The sequence below is a fragment of the Magnolia sinica genome, chromosome 1, assembly GCF_029962835.1.
Source record: "Magnolia sinica isolate HGM2019 chromosome 1, MsV1, whole genome shotgun sequence".
Lineage (NCBI taxonomy): Eukaryota > Viridiplantae > Streptophyta > Magnoliopsida > Magnoliales > Magnoliaceae > Magnolia > Magnolia sinica.
Window position 1 is genome coordinate 137,070,209 of NC_080573.1, and position 20,364 is coordinate 137,090,572.

Below are 20,364 nucleotides of genomic sequence, written 5' to 3' on the forward strand. Positions count from 1 at the left end.
AAATTACTGCATGCGGCTAGCCCAAAAGTCATAAATGGCTAGCCATTGAGTCTAAACGGCTAGTATGTAATCGATCTTTCCACATGCAAATCAATTAGAAAACAACAAAATAATTGTTAGTCTTTCACAAACAATAATAAATTGTCAAGTAGAGTTATGACCTTGTTCCAAAATGTCCAAATACCCTAGCTTATATAAATTGAGCTTGACTAATTCATTTCAACATCACAAACCACTCGACTCACTCTCTCATGTGAACCAGTAAAGCTTCAAGCATTCTTTGATCAAGCCAACAAGGTTTAATACGAACTTAAGCCGGCAAGTCCACAAGAATCAGAACAATATAGTGGTCTAAGATAGTAATTTTGCTCATCGTCTTTCTCTCTCACTTAAAAATTTTCCTTTTAAGTTTTCAATTGCCAGTAAATTGTATTTATGGAGTTCCCATATGCTAACAAATTGTGTTTACAGAGTTTCAATATTGGTTTATCTGTGTTTGCTAAAGACAAAATCACATATAAGCTCGTGGTATCCTATAAGATATTTATTTACAACTTATTATAGCCTCAATTACTTTGAGGATGGACCAATAACACTACAAGGACAATGCAATCTCGCATGCTTTAACATGTAATTAATATTTTCCATTTCTTTCCTTCTTTTATATGGAAATTATAATTCTGGAATCCGAGAGTATCAAATTCTCTACAAAATCACGTCAATGTGGTCCTTATGAGCACCATACAAAGTACACCTATACCGCCATCTGATCTTATTTTTATGACATGGCTTCTCTGCACTATGAAATTACCCGATGGCCAGCTCTCATATCGCACGTAAAAGCCAACTTTTTTAGTGGTATTTTCGTCATGTCGGACGGTTTCTGTAATTCAGCCGCGATAGGGGGGAGGTTATTCGCTAGAGTGAAAAAAAATAAAACTTGGATACTCTGGCAGAGTGTAATAGTTGGTAGGCAGCCACGGATAGATTACACGTGGCAAATAATCAACTCAATCGAACCGTCCAAGTGATGAGTTACAGCTTAGATGGATTTTAAACCGAAATTTACTCTAATTTGATTATTTAACTGATCGATTGTTGGACATTTAATGGAAGGTCCAGAATAAAAGTAGCCATTGGTCGCAATCATCAACGAGCATCCACGTTAAGATTTTTCAGCCAATCTGATTTTGGTACGATGACCGTAGACCCCACAATCTGGATACTTTAGTATGAGTAATGAATGACACGTGTCAAAAAATTGGATGCTGCGTATCAGTCGCAGCACTCTTTCAGAGTTTCAAGTTGGTCGAGAACGAACCTAACAGACAACAGTGCACTCCCAACTAAATGGCGATACTACCCTCCAAATAAGAAAAAAAATATATATATATATATATTCTTTTCCACGTTCCCAAACGTGGAATTATTTTATACTCTGGCAGCGTATAACGCCTGATACGCAGGCACTCAGACCTGGCACCAATAACTCAAACTTTGGAGTCTACCGTCGTTAATTCATATACCAAAATTAAATTTGACTGGTGGATATTTGTCTGTTGAAAATGAACCATTGGATATTTTCATCTTTTAACTGTCCAATAAATGCCAGCCAATCCGAATAATCAAATAAACGTAATGCATCTAAACTGAGACCCACAATCCAGACCGTTTAATTTGAATTACCTATTCATATGTATGTCTCTTGTCTGATCATGCGCATGCCTCTTAATCCAGAAACTCCAATATGTGGGCCAGATTTTCCGATTTGAGCATACAGATGATCCTAGCCATTCAATCAAGGGGCTTTTCTCTGTCGACCGTTGCCCAATATCTGGCACTAATCCAGGACAAGGCAATTGATCAAACAACTCAGAATATCTTAAATGTTTTGATTTTAGCTTAAGGACAATCAAAGAGGTGGGAAATTGATCGGACGGCTCAGATCAAACATGCGGGAGTGAATACATTGAATTCCAGTGTATAGTTCAGCCAACAGGATCATGTATTTTCTAATCCAGAAACTACCAATTTTTTTTTTTCAAAATAATGAGACTGAGGTTCCTTGTGACCATACAAATAAAAGAGAGAGCTATTTGATACTCCAATAGAATGTAATGCATGATACACATCCACTTTCTTATGTAAACGAGGAATATAAGTAACTAAAAATCAAACCGTCCTGATCTTGGTCACCACTATAGAAAGCCTATAAATCTAAACTAACACTAGTTTAATTACTTTAATCTGCGATTTTTGTAAGTTTGTTTGTTGAATTAGGGAAGGTGGATTATTTTCTATTTCGCCAGTCCATTAGATACCAGTTAAAGAAGATATTATTTCAATATTTTGGTATTTTATGAGACATCTAAAGTCGATGTCATTTTCTGGACGGTTTAACTAATTTATAGCTTACAACTTTCACGTGAATAATTTTTTAGTGCCTGCGTATCGTCGATCTTAGTCCGCAAGAGTATTGAAATCTTTCTCAAATAAAAGTCATCAGCGTCTATATCTATTTCACTCTCCAAAACCACCAAACAAATCTCTCTCTCTCTCTCTCTCTCTCTCTCTGTTACAGCTAGCGGAGCTCAGATGGCAGAGACCCATGTCTTTGAAAATCTATCTTCTTGCTGAGATTTCTGCATCTTTTCTTTGTACCTGATCTGGGTTTTCTTTGGTTTTAACCCAGATAATAGTTTCCACCTTTAAATCTATGCTTCTGATTCTACTGTTAATAAAAGAACGGAGAAAAAGAAAATCCTTGCTTTGTTCTTTTTGTCTTTCTGAATTTCTTCATCTCAATCAGATTTTGAGAAATGGGTATTCAGAGGCTGTTGCAAAGGAAGGTGTCTTCATGTGAGGTTATTTTCATTTCTCAGCTCTTACTCCTTTTCTTTTAACTGATGAGAGCGAATTTGAGTATCATGTGAGATTTTATCTTCTCCTTTACCTTATAAAGATTGAATTTCTCTGGAGTTCTCGTCTTTTGGGTTTTTTGGTGATGGATTTTTTTATTTTTTTGGCCTTTGATGGGATTTTTTTGTAGGTGATTGTATGGTTTCTTCAACATGTTCTTTTAGGGGTCTGATTTTCGTTTCTTTTTGGTCTGTTGAAGTGAAGTTGGTATGGATTTATATTCTTTGTGGGGTGTGTAATTAGGTTTTTTGGTGATGGAGATTGTATGCTTTTTTTTAAGGACAGTTGTTTAGTCTGATTGAAAGTCAAGCTCTTACCTTTCATTTGCTATTGAAAGTGAAGTCTGTAAGAGGTTTTATTATCTTCAGGCGTTAAAAATGGATTTATATGGTTTGTTTTGGAGTTCTTTCTAATGGGGTTTCAGGAGCTTGTATGCACTTTCGAGAAGATGATTTTCAGTGCCTGATTCCGAGTTTTTACCTGAATTTTTGTTTTTTAATATTGATATGGAAAGTGGAAATTGGAGTTTCTATCTTGGTATGGCAATTTTCTTTTATTTTGTCTAATTAGAGATAGTAAGACCCTTGAAGCAGACAATTTCATGATCTGATTTTCAGTTTCTAGTGAATCTCTTTTTCTCAGTTTTCTGTTCTTTGTTTCTAAACTGTTATGATGGAATTTAACATGAATGTTTTTTTTTTTTTCCTGCTTTGTTGTTGAGTTCCTTTGGTGGGTTTTGGAAGATTATTTTATCTCTCAGTTTGGTATTTTTTGTTTGTTTTTCCATTGCAAAATTTGAGATTGATATTGGGAGTGCTTCTTCTTTCGCTCTTTTTTCAGTGATGGAAATGGAATTTTCTGTCTTCCTTGTGAGAGATATATATATATATATATATATATATATATATTTATTTGTATGGAATTTCATGCATAATATGTATTTCTTTTAATTTAGTTACTGTCTTGTTGTTTCTGCAGCTAGTTTCCTTTGTTCTTTGAGTGTTTCTTTGGAGGGGTTTTGGGCTTATGGGTAGAGGTAGAGGAAAGGGGAAGAAATTGACTGCTGTTGCCAGTCACGAGGACCCAGGAAGTGGTGGGGAAGAATCGCTTCCTGCCCATAAACGAAGGGGGCGGCCTCAGAAGCCTTTGAAGGATGACATAGACGAAGAAGAGGCTGAGAAGATTGAAGAGGGAGATGGGGATGGTTCGAAAGCTGCTGTTCCTAGCAAAGAGATGAAAGGTCCGGTGGCAGCTGAAAATGGCAAGAAGAGGAAGAGGTATACGCAGGTAAAAGAGAACGCTGATCCAGTTAAAGAGGAAAATGGTGTTGGGACGAGGTCTGGCGCCAATGAGTCTACCAAGTCGAATGGGTTTCGACAAAATGGAAGCAGGCGCAAGAACAAGCCTAGACGGGCTGCTGAAGCTGGTGTGGAATGGAAGTGAGATGTGTGATGGGATGTCTTGAAATGTTTCAGCCATTTTCCAGCTAATTTGTGGGTCTGTTAAGCCTTTTCGTTAATCTCCTTGCCTATTGTTTTTGCTTTGTTTTTTACCCTCTTTTGCTTTCTGGGTAGAATGATTTTCATCTAGTGCATATGGACAGGTTATACTGTTTTTGTAATGATCCCTGAAGCCACAAAGCGAGTATTGGATATTTTCGCTAGTGATTTTTTCCCTATTAGCTATGTGATGTGGAATTTGTAACCAAAAGGCTCCTTTCCCTCTTGTTCATTTTTGTTCTTTTGTTGCTGGTCATGTTTCATTCTCTATCAGCTGTTAGCAGATTTATTCTCTATAATTGAATTGCAGCAATACCATTTAAGCACCTCCACCTCTGAATTTACATAGGGTGTGTTTGGATATTCATGCTATTGAATTTCATAGCCAAATAAAGTGGAAATAACTGAATGGTAGTTTCCTTCTTCAGCTATCATACTGAGGAAGGAATACAAAACATCATTTGACTTGGAAGGAACATAACTGCAATTCGAGGTCTACCTCACTCTCACTGTGAATGCTAAAAACACCATCAGTTTTTGTCATTTTTTTTCTTGATAAAACCGAATACTGACCATTTTTGTTCTTTGGTGTATCCAACAACCCAGCTTTAAGCAACATGCACGTGATATTCTTGAAGATCAGCTTAAGAAACGTCAATGTATCTCTTTCACAATTTTATAGTAGTGCCATATTCACTTTCCTGCTATTTCTGTTTCAATAAAGAAGATACTGCCTGCTTTATGGTGGAGGTTTCTACGGTTCTATCCTTTTCAGTAGGTTTATCTATCATATAACCTGTATTATGTTTCTGATGTAAAGTGAGGAGAAAGTGGTCTAAAGACGGATTCCTTTTTATAGCAACTTCGTAATGGGTAAGCTATTAGACCGCAACAGAGAACGTAGTCAAGTATTCATTGTCCATTTCAAGGTGAGATTATTTCATCCATGTTACACTAGCTCCAGGATGTGAATTTACAAATTTGAAGCAGCCTCTTGCAGCTTGAAATCAAGCTGAAGCTAGTAATGCTTTATGCTTTGATATTATTTGATTTAGAAAACACTACATACCATCTTTGCAGCATGCCTCAGTTTCAGTGGTATTGTATTTCTTATAGATGCCCATGAAAATCCATTCTTTCTTTAATTATATTTTACTTTGTCTGCTTTCATTATGCTAATGATATTTCCCATCTTTTGATACTGTTCGTAAATTTAGGAGCACATTTTGTTTTGGTTCTCTATTATATTTTTTTTGGTTAGCTTGTTAGTACACACCCCCATTGTCAGCACACACCACACTGTTAGCCACCACCACAAAGGAATCAATACCAAGACCTCCGTGTTGAAACGAGGTTATCTTCACTCAGTCTACCACTTGAGCTATGGATCGGGGTGTTTGGTTCTCTATTTAAATATGCAAGTGATTTGCCGCATTTTGCTTTGACTTGGTACTTGGATTCAACTTGCGATACTATCGTATTAACATTAACATGATTGAGCTTTCCTTTGCAGTTGGGCCATTTTTGGAAACCATGGATTCCATGCCAAACAGTGGAAAAGGAAAAGGTTTTCCTCATTGTTGTCATGTGCAAATTGCGTATTGCATATGCGATTTTAGATTAGCGGACTGCATAAGCCATAGTGGCATATGCGATTATTGTGCCATTGGGGCTTACGTGGTTGAATAGAGAAGTATGCGATTGCATAAGCCATAGTTATGTGGTTATGTCATCGCATATACTGTATGCAATGGCATAACCTTTATGACTATTGGTGCGGGTGATTGCATGCATCCACAGGGAATAATCTTGCCTCAAAATGGGGCGGGGACACTCGGACGTCATTAAAAAAAAAAAAAAAAACCCTTCATGACTGTTAGGATTTTTTCTTTTGCTTCAATTGCTCTTTCTTTTTGCTTGTAAAGAAGCACCTCCTACTCCCCTATTATCACAAGCATATTACTCTCTCTCTCACTCTAATACTCACATCTCCTAATCTGTCTTAATTCTTACTCTCTCTGACACTCTAAATTCTCAAGTACTTCTCTCATTTCTCTTAACTCTCTTGCTCTCTCTCACACACTCTTAATTCTCTTGTACTTCTCTCTCATTTCTCTTATCTCTCTCTCTCTCTCTCTCTCACACACACACACACACACACACACACACTCTAAATGCTATAGTACTTGCTACTTACTCTCATTTCTCTTAACTCTCTTATTCTCTCTTACTCTCTCCACACTCTAATACTTACTCTCATTCTCTCTCAACTCTCTTACTCTCTTTGTGGGAATAACTAATGGGAACTGATGAAGAAGAAACAAAAGAAGAGGAAGTTTACATCAAAGAAGGAGATGACTCTGATGATGATGATGCCATTGATGTTGGAGATGTGCCACAATGGATTAGGGATCAATAAAATTTCTATTTGTTTTTTTTCCATATTTTTTGATATATGTATTCATTTGAGTACTTGTTAGTTGACTTGTTGTTGTCTAAATAGTCTAATAGATGTAATAAATATAACAAAATATTAATGAAATAGGTAAAAAACAATTCCTCCCCTCCCTCCACTTGTTGTATTTTTACATATTTTCCACATTTTTTTTTTGTAATTTTTATATTTTTCTCCAATTTCCTTATTTTTCAGTGTGTGTGTGTGTGTGTGTGTGTATTCTAGTACTGTTTAGGGGTTTGTGCAATCACAGTAGCGCACAGACGCCCTGGGTTGCAAGTGATTGCTTATGCCATTTGACGACACTGGTTTTCCTTGGTTGTGATGGCTGGTGTTGCTTGGATAGCAAATAAAATGGTGGATTCCACCAAGCAATCATTACACTTTTACATAATCTGTATTCTTGGTATTGCGAGAGGAATATCATATTCCACTTGCTACCCAAACAAGAGCTCCAAATTGGTATCCATTTCCAATAGTTCTCATGGAAATCATCACTAGATAATTATTGTTTTTTCTTATTTTGTCTTGGATTCCATGTATCCAAACATTCCCTTGGTTTTTACCTTTTTTGATGGAATGAATTAGAAGTAAGTCTATACTTGTGTTTCACTTCAACATTTTGGAAATATAGAAGTTATAGAAATATATTTTTACTCATTTGTGTATATATGTACGTACACTATCTTTTTTAATTTAATCACAAAAGTACATACACTATCTCACCCAAAAAGCCCTGCTGGTTAGCAACATCACACTTTCATGCAATTTGTTTATTCCAATCCTTGAAGTTGATTCCTTTTCCAACTTCAATCCTTGAAGTTGATTCCTTTTCCAACTTATTTTAGCATGGAATCGAGGATTTGAAGTTTCCGGTGACCTATTGCCTTCCGACTCACTATATGGTCGGTGGTCAAGCACAATACTTAGTGAGCTAATCAAGTGGTAGTTGAAATCATGAGGTCTTGAGAATAGAATTCTTAGTTGCAGGGTTCTTCTGACTAGGTGTCACTCCTACTTTGAATCATGCTTCAGACTCCTGCTACCGCTTCTTAACCATTTGTAGTTGATTACATTTGGAAAAGATGCTTCCCTACACCTGAATTTGAATCGTTGTCCTCTTGCTTGCTTTGTGCAACTATAGAATAGATCCTATCACCTAAGGCTTGAATATAAGTGTGAGAATGTCTAGTATAACATCTCATCATTTTCTTGTTGAGCCCAAAATGGCATCACTAAAGCAAGATTTTATAATTCAGTTGCTGGCAGTCTTAGGCTTGCAGAATATGTTCGACTTCCTGGTTTTGTTGAAACTATTACAGCTATGGTGAAGCCTTTGTATTTTCCAATCGGTTATTTCATTTGTTTGTTGTTGCTGTTAGGTTAATAACTTTTCACTACCTAGGTGTCATGCCCCGAAATTCGGTACCCGGATTGACAAGACCCGACTTCGTAGCCCAAATCATGACTTGACAATTTAATCATTCACAACCACAATTCCATAAAGATCACATAACACCAAAACAAATTTTCATAAAATAAATCCAACAAAATGTTTAATTACAATAATCTAGACTCTTCTTTGCGCTTCCACTATACATTTTTTTGGATACAACTAGAATAGAAATCTACAGCTAGATAGGCGGATAGATCTCCGTTTCGCTTCGCTCCCTGACTAAACTCCGTGTCCTAAAATATTAGTAAGATGGGATGAGCTTACATGCTTAGTGGGATCATTTCCTCACCAAAATTTGAAATTTCTAGATGTATATAAACAATGAAATATGGTTGAATTAAAGCACAGAGAAGGTAAGATTATGGGTTAAAATGACATAATCAAGAGATGTTATGCATGCAATGTTTTTCATGAACAATATAACTTAAACGAATGTAATCTCATGTCCTTGTGTACTTTTAGGGATAACCAAAGCAAAGCACCGTGTTTATTTTAGGAATGTTCAGGCAAAGTATTGCGTATGTCCTTTTAGGATGATTCCAGGGAAGAGCACCTGTGTTACTTTTAGGAAACTCAAGGTAGAGCACCAGTAATGTAAGGGCATTTTCACACCGTCCTCGAGTGGGGTTGCTTGTGGGATGCAGGGGCATACTCAAGGTGGGCGGCCCGTGTGAGGCGGGTGGCTCGTGTGAGGCGGTACTTATGTGATTTCGGGCCCATGAGATGTGGGACCTAGGCTATGAGATAAATGGATTAATTCGCCATGCTCTATCAGTTCGAGCTTTTAGAGCAAGTGTCAAATTATCCCATGTCAACCTGTGAGTATACTTTTAAGGAATCCAAGGTAGCACACATCTCAATTCAATTCTCATTCAATGATAATATGCATATGATGTGAATGTAATCTCACAATCAACATTCTATTCGGAGATATAAAACACTAAATTCATCACAACCACACATCCTTCTTATTCTTAGAACAATGTACACAATTTCTTATCAGGTTCAGATTTTAAGTCAAGTTGAAATCTAACATTTTAATTTTCAAGAATCTAGAATTTAATTCCGATTATGGTCTACTCTTAATAAATTTAATTTGATTGAATTAATTCTTGTAAAATGTAAATTTTTTATATAGTAAATTTCATTAACTCATAATTTAAATCGAATTAATTCTATATTTTAGTCAAAATTATTTTAATTCAATTAAATCGGTAATTAAAATATAATTCCATTAATTTTGATTATTTAATTAACTAATATTTGAAATTCGAATTAATAATCAAAATCCGAATTAATTAATTTTCAAGAATTTCAGATAAATCTAAATCGAATAATATTCAAAATTCGGATTAATTCAAATTAAATGATTTTCAATATTAGGTTTAATTATTCGAATTAAATTAAATAAAATAGTAATGAATATTGGTTTAATTTAAATAAATTCATTATTTAATTTCTAAGTTACAATTTCAAAAATTCATAAACAATCTTGAATTTGCAATTTTTTTTTTTTACAATATTAATTTAAATTGATAAATTTTAACATTTGAGTTTTTAACCAAATTTTAATCGACGATTCAACAATAAGTTTCAATAAAAATTTTCAATAAAAATCAAAATTTCCAAAAGTCGGAAAAGATTACCCACCTTGCTGATTAACTTGAAACGCAACTTGACTTGACTCGAACTCAGCCTAAACTTAGTGACCTGGTTGCACTCTCTCTCACACGCTCACTCCTTGAATATATGTTCTCTCTCTCCCACTGACTTGGTTCCGGTTCTAAACTCCTGGTTACAAGATTACTCGAACGATTTCACTGGAGTAACCAATCATAACTCACTGAGTCACGTTGTGGCATTCTAATCAATTCATTCTATACACTATTGGGGTTTTTGGCTAGGATTTCTTTCGTTTAATGCACATTCAAACGACACTAATTGGTTTGGATGGATTGGTGATGATGGGACCCAGGATTTGAATGGTCCAGATGGGTGGTTCATGGACTTGCTGTGCTGTGTGAATGAAGGAGATGACTTGTGGAATTCGGTTCTAAGCAGTGTATAATCGTAGAAGATGAGTAGACGAGTTTCTTTATAGCATGTATTGCTGTGACATGCGGCAACCGTTGAACAGTGGTGAAGGCTAGAGGAACGGTCTAGATTTGGTGTGGCATGGTGTCCCTTTCTCAACACAACTCGACGCGGAAGATGGAGAAGAAGTCAGAGAACAACTGGAGTGGCATGTAGAGTTGGTTTCTCGGTAATGATTGTATTGTGTATTCGAAGAAGGCGATTTTGTAGGACAAACTGATTGGATGGATGCCTAGGAAATGGATGGTCGAGATGGTTCCGTATGGTGGGTATGGAGTCATTGAAACAACAGCCGCACTTTGCCAAAGATGAAGGAGAAGGTTTCAGAAGGAAATAGTGCACCTGGTCTTCTCGGCAATGCGTTGTGATCCCAAAGCTGAGAATGAATGGACAACTAGATGATAGTTTGGGTCGTGGGGTTATAGGCTTTTGACGCAATAGAGATCTTCCGCGGTTTTGAAGATGGCGGATGTATTGAACATGTGCTCGAAGGGAACAAAAGGAAGGAGAAACATTGACAGAATTTTCGACTTCACACGTTGCTTCCGCAACTCTTTGCAGCTCTCTTCTATGCACATGCAGAGCATGGGAATGGGTGGTGTAGATCATCGAATCTACTTTGATGGGTTGCAGCGACGAGGTTTCGAATATAAAGGAGAGGAATTCGGCTGAGTTCAAATCGGTGACTCGGTGATGCATGATAGTGCATGGATGCTCTTCAAGTCGCTCGATTACATGTTTGAAGGGTCAGGATTTAAGACTGAATGTTGATCACATGCTATGGTTTTAGGCGATCTGAGTAATGACTGGTTTAAATCATTGAAAGTATGATTCTAGTTTGTTATTTTTATCGAATGGTTGGAAGGGATTGATTTCGAAACAACGGTCAAATGATCTTAGAAACACGAAACAAGTGGTCTATGGGGTTCTCTGGGGTCTTAAGAAGTATGTATGGTCAGTTTTACGGATGGACCATCGGATTTTGATATCTTAGGTGGGGGTGTACGATGCAGGGTGTGGTTGAATGTATCAGGTCTTTTTTGGATTTTAGAAACTATAGAATCTGGTGGATCTAGGGGCTTCGAAAATAGTCTCAGATGCGGCCCAAATGTGAAAAGTGAATCAATAGATTCATTGGGGGTCGCCTGTGGATCGTAATGATAGTTTTTGTCTGATTTTTAGGCGGGTCATCTAGCAGATATGATGAAAATTTACAGTTGATATCATGAATTGGACGCTGAGATTGAAGATGTATGATTCAATTGGGTTGAATAATCATTGGTTAAATTTTCATCACGATTGTATCTGCACAAATAGGTTTTCTGAAGAATGGTGTAGTTGGGGATGTGTACACTATAGAAAACTTTAGATGATTGAGAGGTGTATCTATAACCATTAGAATTGAGAATCAACGGTGAAAAATATTTATTAATGATGAAGGAATAAGGTGAATAGTTTAGAATCAAGGATGAATGAGTGGAAGTGTGGTTTAGATGATTTTAGGGCAAGTTCCCTATAATGGAATGGTCTGATGATGTTGTGGCTGGTTAGATTGCTAAGTCTAAGGCTAATTAGGTGTTTCTGTGGTTGGTTTGATGAATGGGCAAGTATAAGAGTAGATATGTAGATCGATGAATGAATGGCCTAAGATTAATGATAGAGTTGAGGAGTTTATACACGTCAGTTAAAGGCGAGAATCGAGGGATTGGTTTATCTTCTTAGTTAGATTGTTTGGGACAGTTTAGACACGTTATCATATGTCTTAAATGGTTGATCTACAAGATGGGTTCAATGGTCATTAGTATTGTAAGTCTAAAGTGCTGATCATGGGTCAAACGAAGGCGGATTTATTTCTAACTTTATGGGTACATGAAGGTGAAGATTAGACGGTTTAAACTGGACTGATTTGATGTACAAGTGGTTTATCTTACTTGTGCAGATTTTTAATGTAATTAAGAGGTCCTAGTTGAATGGTTTTAATACATGGGTCATGGGTTATGATCGGGTAGGTTTTGAGTGATCAACGGTTAGATATAGGCTAGATTTTGGATGAACGGGTGGTCTTCTGAGTGCAAGTGACAATAGTGCATGTGCACATGATCATACACATACTATATTCACGAAACATATAATTACTAATTTTCTAAATCAAGGGTTAACACTAAACAGATCGATCATACCTATTAACAAACACACCTTGCTCAGATTCATGGTTACATATATGCATGGATGCATGGCTGATGGGTGGATCTATGCATGCATGCTTGAATGTCTGCAAGTGTACATGTATGCATGTACATGAGTGCGCACCAAAACCTTGGGTCAATGCATAGGTGTCTCTTTCATTGATCTTTTTTGCCTTCCATCATTCAAGGGGGAGTGAACCATATGGAAGATGGGCTTCTGGATGGGGGTGCCAAATGGTTTTGCCCGAGCTTGTTCCTGCTTTAAGATTATATATCTTCTCTGTCTTTTGTTTCTTTGACAGGCTGCTGATTAGATTGCTTATCAAAAGTGAAATGGATGGTCCATGAACAAAAGCAGATGAGCTGTTTTTGTAGAGTAGGAACTTGACACCACACGATCATGAAAAGGTTCAATGTTTCAATAAACTGAAGAGAGGGCACCAAACCTTCCTTGTAGGTAGATGGATCAGGAGAGGGCTCCAAACCTCACACCTGAGTTATTTTTCCATTGATGCACCTCAAGTGGGGTTGTAATTTCACATGGAGAACACCCCTGAATACAAGATTCTCGTCTATTGCCATTGATGCACCCCAAGCAGGATCTAGTCTCATGTGGAAAACACCCAAATACATGATTCTCTTCTCTAAGATGTGACTGGACTGGAGCTGTGTACAAGCAAAGCAACTGCTGGACATGTGATTGAAGATTTGTAGGATTATTTTCTAGATTTTTTTTTTTATAATAAAAAAATTATTATTAGGAATTTTACCATCTCAGGTATATTAGATTGATCTGAAATAAATTATGATTGATTTGGAATCAATTTTTTCGTTGGAGGGATTCTCGTTGAATATTCGTTTTCCGGGGGGATGGAGGGATTCCAAATTTTCTATTATGAGTTTTCTCAAGTCTTGTAAGAAGAAGTTGGATATCAATAAAGTTGTGTTCCTCTCTATTCAAAATTTCAAATATTCTTTTGGGTGTATTCTCATCCATTTCTTCGAGATTCCAGTTTCGAGGTCTCATTGACTTGATAACCAAGTTGCACTGGTTGCTAGAAGTTGAAGGCTCTAAAAGGGCAAGGAGAAGGCCCAAAAGGATGTGGGTGGAGGTAGTAAGAAAAAACTTATGACTTATGGTCTGACTGAAGTTATGGCCCTCGATGGAGTGGAATGGTGGAAAATGATTCATATAGCCGACCCCAATTAATTGGGCTAAGGCTTAGATGATGATGATGATGATCTACATGGTGGGACCCACTCGATGGATGGCTTAGATCTGTGTGCCATGTTGGTAAATGCGTGGAGTGCTGTTGCGCTGCCTTACACCTGCATGTCAGAAAACCTCTTTAAGTATGGAGTTTTAGATGCTTGAATTTCGGATTCAAAACAGTCGTTCTCTAAATCATTCTATCTCCATGTATTGGGTATGGCTTTCCATGCTCATTTTGATTGTTTCTTTGGTTTAGTTCTTTCAGGTGCATTTGGTTGCATGAAATATCATGGCTTTCATGATATTTTGCACCCGAATAGACTGATTAATCATGATATCTGGTGCAACAAACCAAATGCACCCTTCATTTTTCGACTTTTGGGTTTGCGCTTTAGTAAAAGATATTCATTCCCATCGCATTCTTCTGAAAAATTGAGTCATGCCATTGGTATCCACATCCGGACCAAATGCAACTCTTGCATTGATGCATCCAGGCCCCTGTTGTGGAGGTTGACCACTGATGATCAAAGGTTGGCCCCCACAGCCGGTTGGTTAATAACAGGTCCCCCAAGATCTATTCAATTGGATCACAGGTTCATGTGATCAAGTCCTAATGCCTTTCTTTATGCTGAGTTTCCTATTCAAAGTAGTCTTAGTCTAGATTCCATGCAAGTTGTTACCGTGGGAAGGTTTCCTTTAAGCTTACGGTTGTGAAGTAGCAATGCTCGTGAAGCTTCTATGCATGAATTGATGATCAAATGAACTTGTTTTAATTCTGTCAGTTGAATCTTTACTAGAGAGTGATTCTCCAACAATTTACAGTGGAGCCCATTATCCTTCCTCAATTCTCAACCATTTCTCTACACCCCCCCCCCCCCCCCCCACAAACACCCCAACTCGTGGATAATGTTTCGAAGATCCCAGCTGCTGGCTCTGACTATCATGATGCTGCTAGAGTGCTGGATTTCTGCCGAGATTGCTGAAAGTTGGCTTGCTCATTTATCAGGTATGTTCTCTGTTCATCTATACTCACAAATCAAGTGTGGAGATGTCAGGTTTTCTCTCATCTTGAGTTGGTTGAGCAAATTCTGCTTATGCAACTCAACTGAGCGAGATTCTAACTATTTGGGCAGTAAAGCCTATATAGCAATGGAATCAGAACATGGTTTTACTTCTAATCCACCAATGACTATTTGTAGGATTATGCTCAGCTGCAGACGTACATCTTGCTGACGTGCTGGATTCTTGCCTTGTGGTTCAGTGATCCAGACCATTGATCAGATGGGCCAAACTGTTGATAGGGGATGCCCCAATGTCTTCCAGATTTGAAGATCCCGACCCTTCCATCTTTGCACTCCATCTTATTATATCAAAACTGGGTTTCACTGCTTATTTACTATTAATGCGACTTGAGTTTGACTTTGCTTTATTGTCTTTCATTGCCTTCTGCTGCTGGATGTAAGGCATTTACACTTGGAATTGTTTTTTTATTCCCCCCCTCGCAACCTCATATCCCACTGCATTTGGCTGCTCTATCGCATTGAATTCCAGTAGTGAAGTGGTAATGGCTGAACTGCAATTGCCTTCCTATGTATCAATATTGAGCTATTAGGTTTGGGATTGTGTTCTGCATTGCTTTCAAGCTGGAGTTGAGAGGAATGTAACTGCAATTTCATCTTTATTCCTACACCATGAACACACAACAAATCTAATCCTTTCCGCACTACTGAATTGATCCAAATGCACTTGGTTGCACCATGTTACAGAAGCTGCTACAAATGGAAAAGTAGAAGTTCATGATATGCTTTTGACATGAACTTGTCTGTGCAGTGAATCATTGCTGAAAGGAGTGTGTAGTCTGGTCTAAAAACCAGTTGTGCAAGTTGGTTTTTTTTTTTTCCTTTTCTGCAGAATTCCTCATTTTTACCTTTGTCACTCCCTACTTCAGACTTCGATGCATCTCATGACCCATTCATTCCCTATTATGATTTTCTTCACCTTAAATGGTTTAGGTGCCGGGCCGGGCCATTTCATTGGGCCCACCCAGGCCAAAAAATTCAATCATGTTTATTAGTTTGGCCAGCCTTGGGATGTGTCTCAGAGCCCGTCAGCCTGGCTCTCGGGCTTGGGTCTAGGAATTTGGCCCATTGACCCTACTTACCGACAAGCCATCCAAATGTACTCACAGCATTCTCTGGTACAACCAAATATCTGCTGTCGGGCCCGCAATTTGAATGTTCTGGGCTGACATGGCAATGGGATGAACCTGGGTTCCTACAAGTGCTGGCTGTTTAGTAATTGGAATTCCAGACCCAGATCTTCCCATTAACAACGGACCTATCCTCTGGCTCGGCTCGGGACTTAAATTGAAAATTGGGCCAGACCCGCCATTTAAAAAACCGTGGTGACACATCCTCCCATGTGGCATTGTTGTACAACTATCCGGACCATCCAAATTGTGGATGGAGCGTATATCAAAAATATACTTGTGGGTCCCATTGTGGATGGACCATATCTAAAAAACACACTAATCAAGCAATACTAATCATCCAATTAATGTCCATCAAATGGATGGTCGAAAGAAAAATAGTGAGTGGTCCGATTCGAAGGGAGAATCGGATGGTTAATAATATCCTCTCAGTGTAATGTTGGGGCCATGCTCTATCCACAGTTGGCTCGGCAATTTGGACGGTTTGGATTGCCGTGCAACTATACCATATACATGTTTAAGAGTTACCAGCAGTTAGGAGCTAGCCCAAAGTTTTGCAAACCCAGAACAGGAGCGATTAGGCAATTGCAACTGAACAGCTGGGAACCATAAAGTCTCCTTTCTTTAGCCATCCATTACTGAGCCATGGGGCTAACTCGGTCTTACATTCCATGTAAGTTTTCCATCACTGCTTGCCCAAGTCGAGACCCAACTGATGAACGGTTTTGATCAGCGAAATGCAAATTAGGGAGTTGAACATTTCTGAGGTTTTGCTTACGAGAAATGCAAAATGGTCCAACATTTCAGATGGACACATGAACATGAAACACGTGTGCACATCCAGACCATTCATCAGGTAGGGCGAAATGATGGGATGCCCTGGCTTAAAAATCAGACTGGTCCACCCATCAGGCATGCTTGCAGTGCCCTCATTTGATTAACGGCAACGGTCTCACCCGCACATTCTATGTTGACACTTCTGCCAAAACAGTAATCCATCTAGGACGTCGATTGCCTATGGGTAGCGGATTAGGAGACAGCCTACGTGGGGCCCACCTTGATGTGTTTATTCTGTATCCAATCTGTCCATCCCTTTTTTTTTTTTTTTTTTTTTTCAGATCATCTTTGGGTAGTATTATCCAAAAAACTAAGTAGTTCCAATTATCAGGTGGACCATACCAAAGGAAACAATAGTACTGAGCATTAATGGGCCACAAAAGTTTTGGATCAAGCTGATATCTTTTCCCCTTCATCCTGGCAAATAAACACTGTGGAAACAACATTAAGGTTGGCCTCAAGAAGTTTTTAATGGTTGAGTGTTCAATCATCACTGTTTCGTTTCTTAGAGTATGGTCCACCTGATAATTGGTTCCTCCTTATTTTTTGGATCATGCTCTAAAATGATTTAGTAAAACGAAAATACAAAAATCAAGGTGGGCCACACAATAAGGGCCCCAACGTCTTGGTTGAGGCTGGGGTCTCACATAATCGGCTCCCTTGACTAGTATACAACACCCGTTGTGGAAGCGGATTGGGTGGCGACTCCAACACCACCCAGCTAGCTAGTGTTGAGCGCTGTGAGGCCTTCTCTCTTGTGTACGTTTTATCACACCTTCCATCCGTTATGACAGATTAAAAGCTTAAAGGGACCATACCACATAAAGCAACGGTGATTTAACCCCATCGAAGTTTGTTTGACTTATCAATGGGTTATATGGCAAATAAACATTACATGGGCTTTGAAAGTTTCAACCGTTCGGTGTCATTTTCCCACTGTTTCCTATGATTTATTTCATCTAGATTCGGATCTGCTTGATTTTTGGGCTCATGACTAAAACAAGCTGGCTGGCAAAATGTATGCACGGCTGGGATAAAATATACACATATCATTGTGGGCCTCCGCTTCCCTACCACAAAAAGTTGTTGCCGTGGAGGTGGGCCGTGATGTTTGTGAGAAATTCGCCTTCCCATTTATTTTGCCAGCTCGTATTAGGACATGAGATTAAAAATGAGGCAGATCCAAAACTCAAGTGGGCCATAAGTCAAGTAAAAGTAGGGAAGCAAAGGCCAATCGTTGAAATCTTCCTGGGTCCCCTTTGTGGTTTAGGTGCCATCCAAACCGTTCATAAGGTCATGGCACCGTGGATGAACAGCAAAATAAAAATATACTAGCCTGATAGAAAGCTTCTGTTGCCCCCTGAATGTTTCAATTTCATAAGGCCTACTGCAACATTTATTTTGCCACAAATCTGTGGGTTTTTTTTTTCACACATTAGTGTAGCTACTCCAAGTGTTGAAACGAGGTATCTTTCACTCAGTCTACCGCTTAAGCTATGGATCAGGTGTCAAGAAATCTTTGGTAAAATCACAGAGACACCAATGATGAGGAAAAGAAATAAAATATTGATTCGAAACTTTTGTGACCCCAGCGAGCTTTCAAAAGCAGGCATTCAAGCCCCGCTACTTTTTAGCATGATCTCCCAAATAGATGGAAGCGGATTAGCTAGTGTACCACACACCAACCGTATAGCTACTGTGGGTACGTTTCGTGCCAAGACAAGCACTAACGCTCCTCGAGATCCGAGTTTTACGTACGGTTCAAAGGAAATCAAAGTTACAAGGGCCCTACAGTGATGTATTTATTATATCTACCCCGTTCATCTATTTTTAGAGATCATTTTAGAGCACTATCCAAAAAATGAATAATATCCAAAGATCATATGGACCACACCAAAAATAGCCGCGGAGATAATGATTTGCACCGTTAAACAATTCGTAGGGCCCACCATAATGTTTATTTTCCATCCAATCTGTTCATAAGGTCAAAAAGAACTGAATGAAGAGGAAAAAAAAATTTCATATTGATCCAAAACTTCTATGACCCCCAAAAGGGTTTCAATGGTAGACGTTCAATCCCCCACTGCCTTTTGCAATGTGGTCCACTTGATAGTTAGATCTGTCTTATTTTTTGTCTCAAGCCTTAAGACGAGCGTGCGAAATGGATGAACGGTTTGGATATAACACATACCTCATGATCAGATCCACGGAACTTACTGACATCAATACATCAACTATATAGCTGGTGAGAGGTACACCAGCCAATCGGCTTCACAAATGGGATTCAGTACTACCATTGCTGAACGCAGAAGAGGATATGATGTGGCAGAGTTTGATTGGCCCTTAAGGCTTTGTTAGATATTGGACGGTTGTTCAATTGAGTATGCATTTAACTGGGCCCATCTCTAACCTACGTGTATCAAGTAAAAGTTGATTGGATAGCAGACTGCTTATGGATGGAGAGACTACTGTCACTGATGGGCCAGTCAAGTAGGACAGGAAGCTGATTGTGGGGGGCTGATATCTTTGGTAACCGGACTCATTGTGATTTATCTATTTTATCATGTCAAGTGGACTACATAAGAAAAAGTAGAAATTTAGTATTTATTATTGAAAACTTCTTTGGGGCCATGAAATTTTTGAATCAAGCTAAAAGTTGTTTTTTTTTTTTTTTTCTTTGTTCAGGCACGTAACCCTATGAATAGGTTGGATGACAAATAAACATTATGTTAGCCTAAGGAAGGTTTCAATGTTGGTTGTCATTATCCCATTGTCTCCATGGTGTGGTTCACTTGAATTTTGAGGTGTTTTAATTTTGTGCTCATGCCCTAAAACAATCTATTTCATATAGTGTGGTCCACTTGAGCTTTTGATCTAGGTCAGTTTTAAGCTCATGCCCTAAAATGCGTTGACAATATGGATGTACGATGTGGATAAAACACATACATCATGGTGGGTCCCACAACACCCAACACCACCTAGCTGGGTGGGGTTGGGGTCACCACCCAATCCACTTCCCAAAATGAGATTGATCAGGCAATCCTAATCAGTGATAGGTGGACACCTTTTTTTATTATTATTGAAATATGATCATCTGGCTATCCTAACCTCCGATTCATTGATGCTTGTTGAAATAGGGAAATTGGACATCTTTGGGGGTTTTGAAATATTGCACCCTCTGTTTGAGCCAAAGACAAATAACACGCACTCTTGTATCTTTTATGGAATACAAATTATTTTTAGAGGGAGGGTGCTATTTGTTTTTCCCCATTTTGTTTATGAAGGGAGGGTCTTATTCGTCCTTTTAAAATACAATTATACTTTTTAGACTAAGAAAGATTAAAACCTGCCTCTAGGGGTGTACACGAACTGAGCTAGCTCGGTTAGCTGGCTCGACTCAACTCGAAAAAGCTCGATTCGACTCGGTTTGAAGCTGAGTTCGAGCTGATTTTTTGAGCTCGAAAATGAGTTTGAGCCAAGTTCGAGTTGGCCCCAG

The 20,364-nt window shown here is 38.4% G+C and overlaps 1 protein-coding gene and 1 long non-coding RNA gene across 2 annotated transcripts; both read left to right on the forward strand.

Annotated features, from left to right (window-relative positions):
* Positions 1–2,393: 2,393 nt before the first annotated feature.
* LOC131220043 (uncharacterized) lies at positions 2,394–4,629 on the forward strand. Its single transcript, XM_058215021.1, has 2 exons — positions 2,394–2,864; positions 3,898–4,629. The coding sequence occupies exon 2, from the start codon at positions 3,946–3,948 to the stop codon at positions 4,360–4,362; it is 417 nt and encodes a 138-aa protein (XP_058071004.1). The 5' UTR covers positions 2,394–2,864; positions 3,898–3,945; the 3' UTR covers positions 4,363–4,629.
* Positions 4,630–13,304: 8,675 nt separating this feature from the next.
* On the forward strand, positions 13,305–15,251 carry LOC131220052 (uncharacterized). Its single transcript, XR_009158524.1, has 2 exons — positions 13,305–14,828; positions 15,022–15,251. It is a non-coding gene; the product is annotated as an uncharacterized LOC131220052 (long non-coding RNA).
* The last annotated feature ends 5,113 nt before the right edge of the window (positions 15,252–20,364 follow it).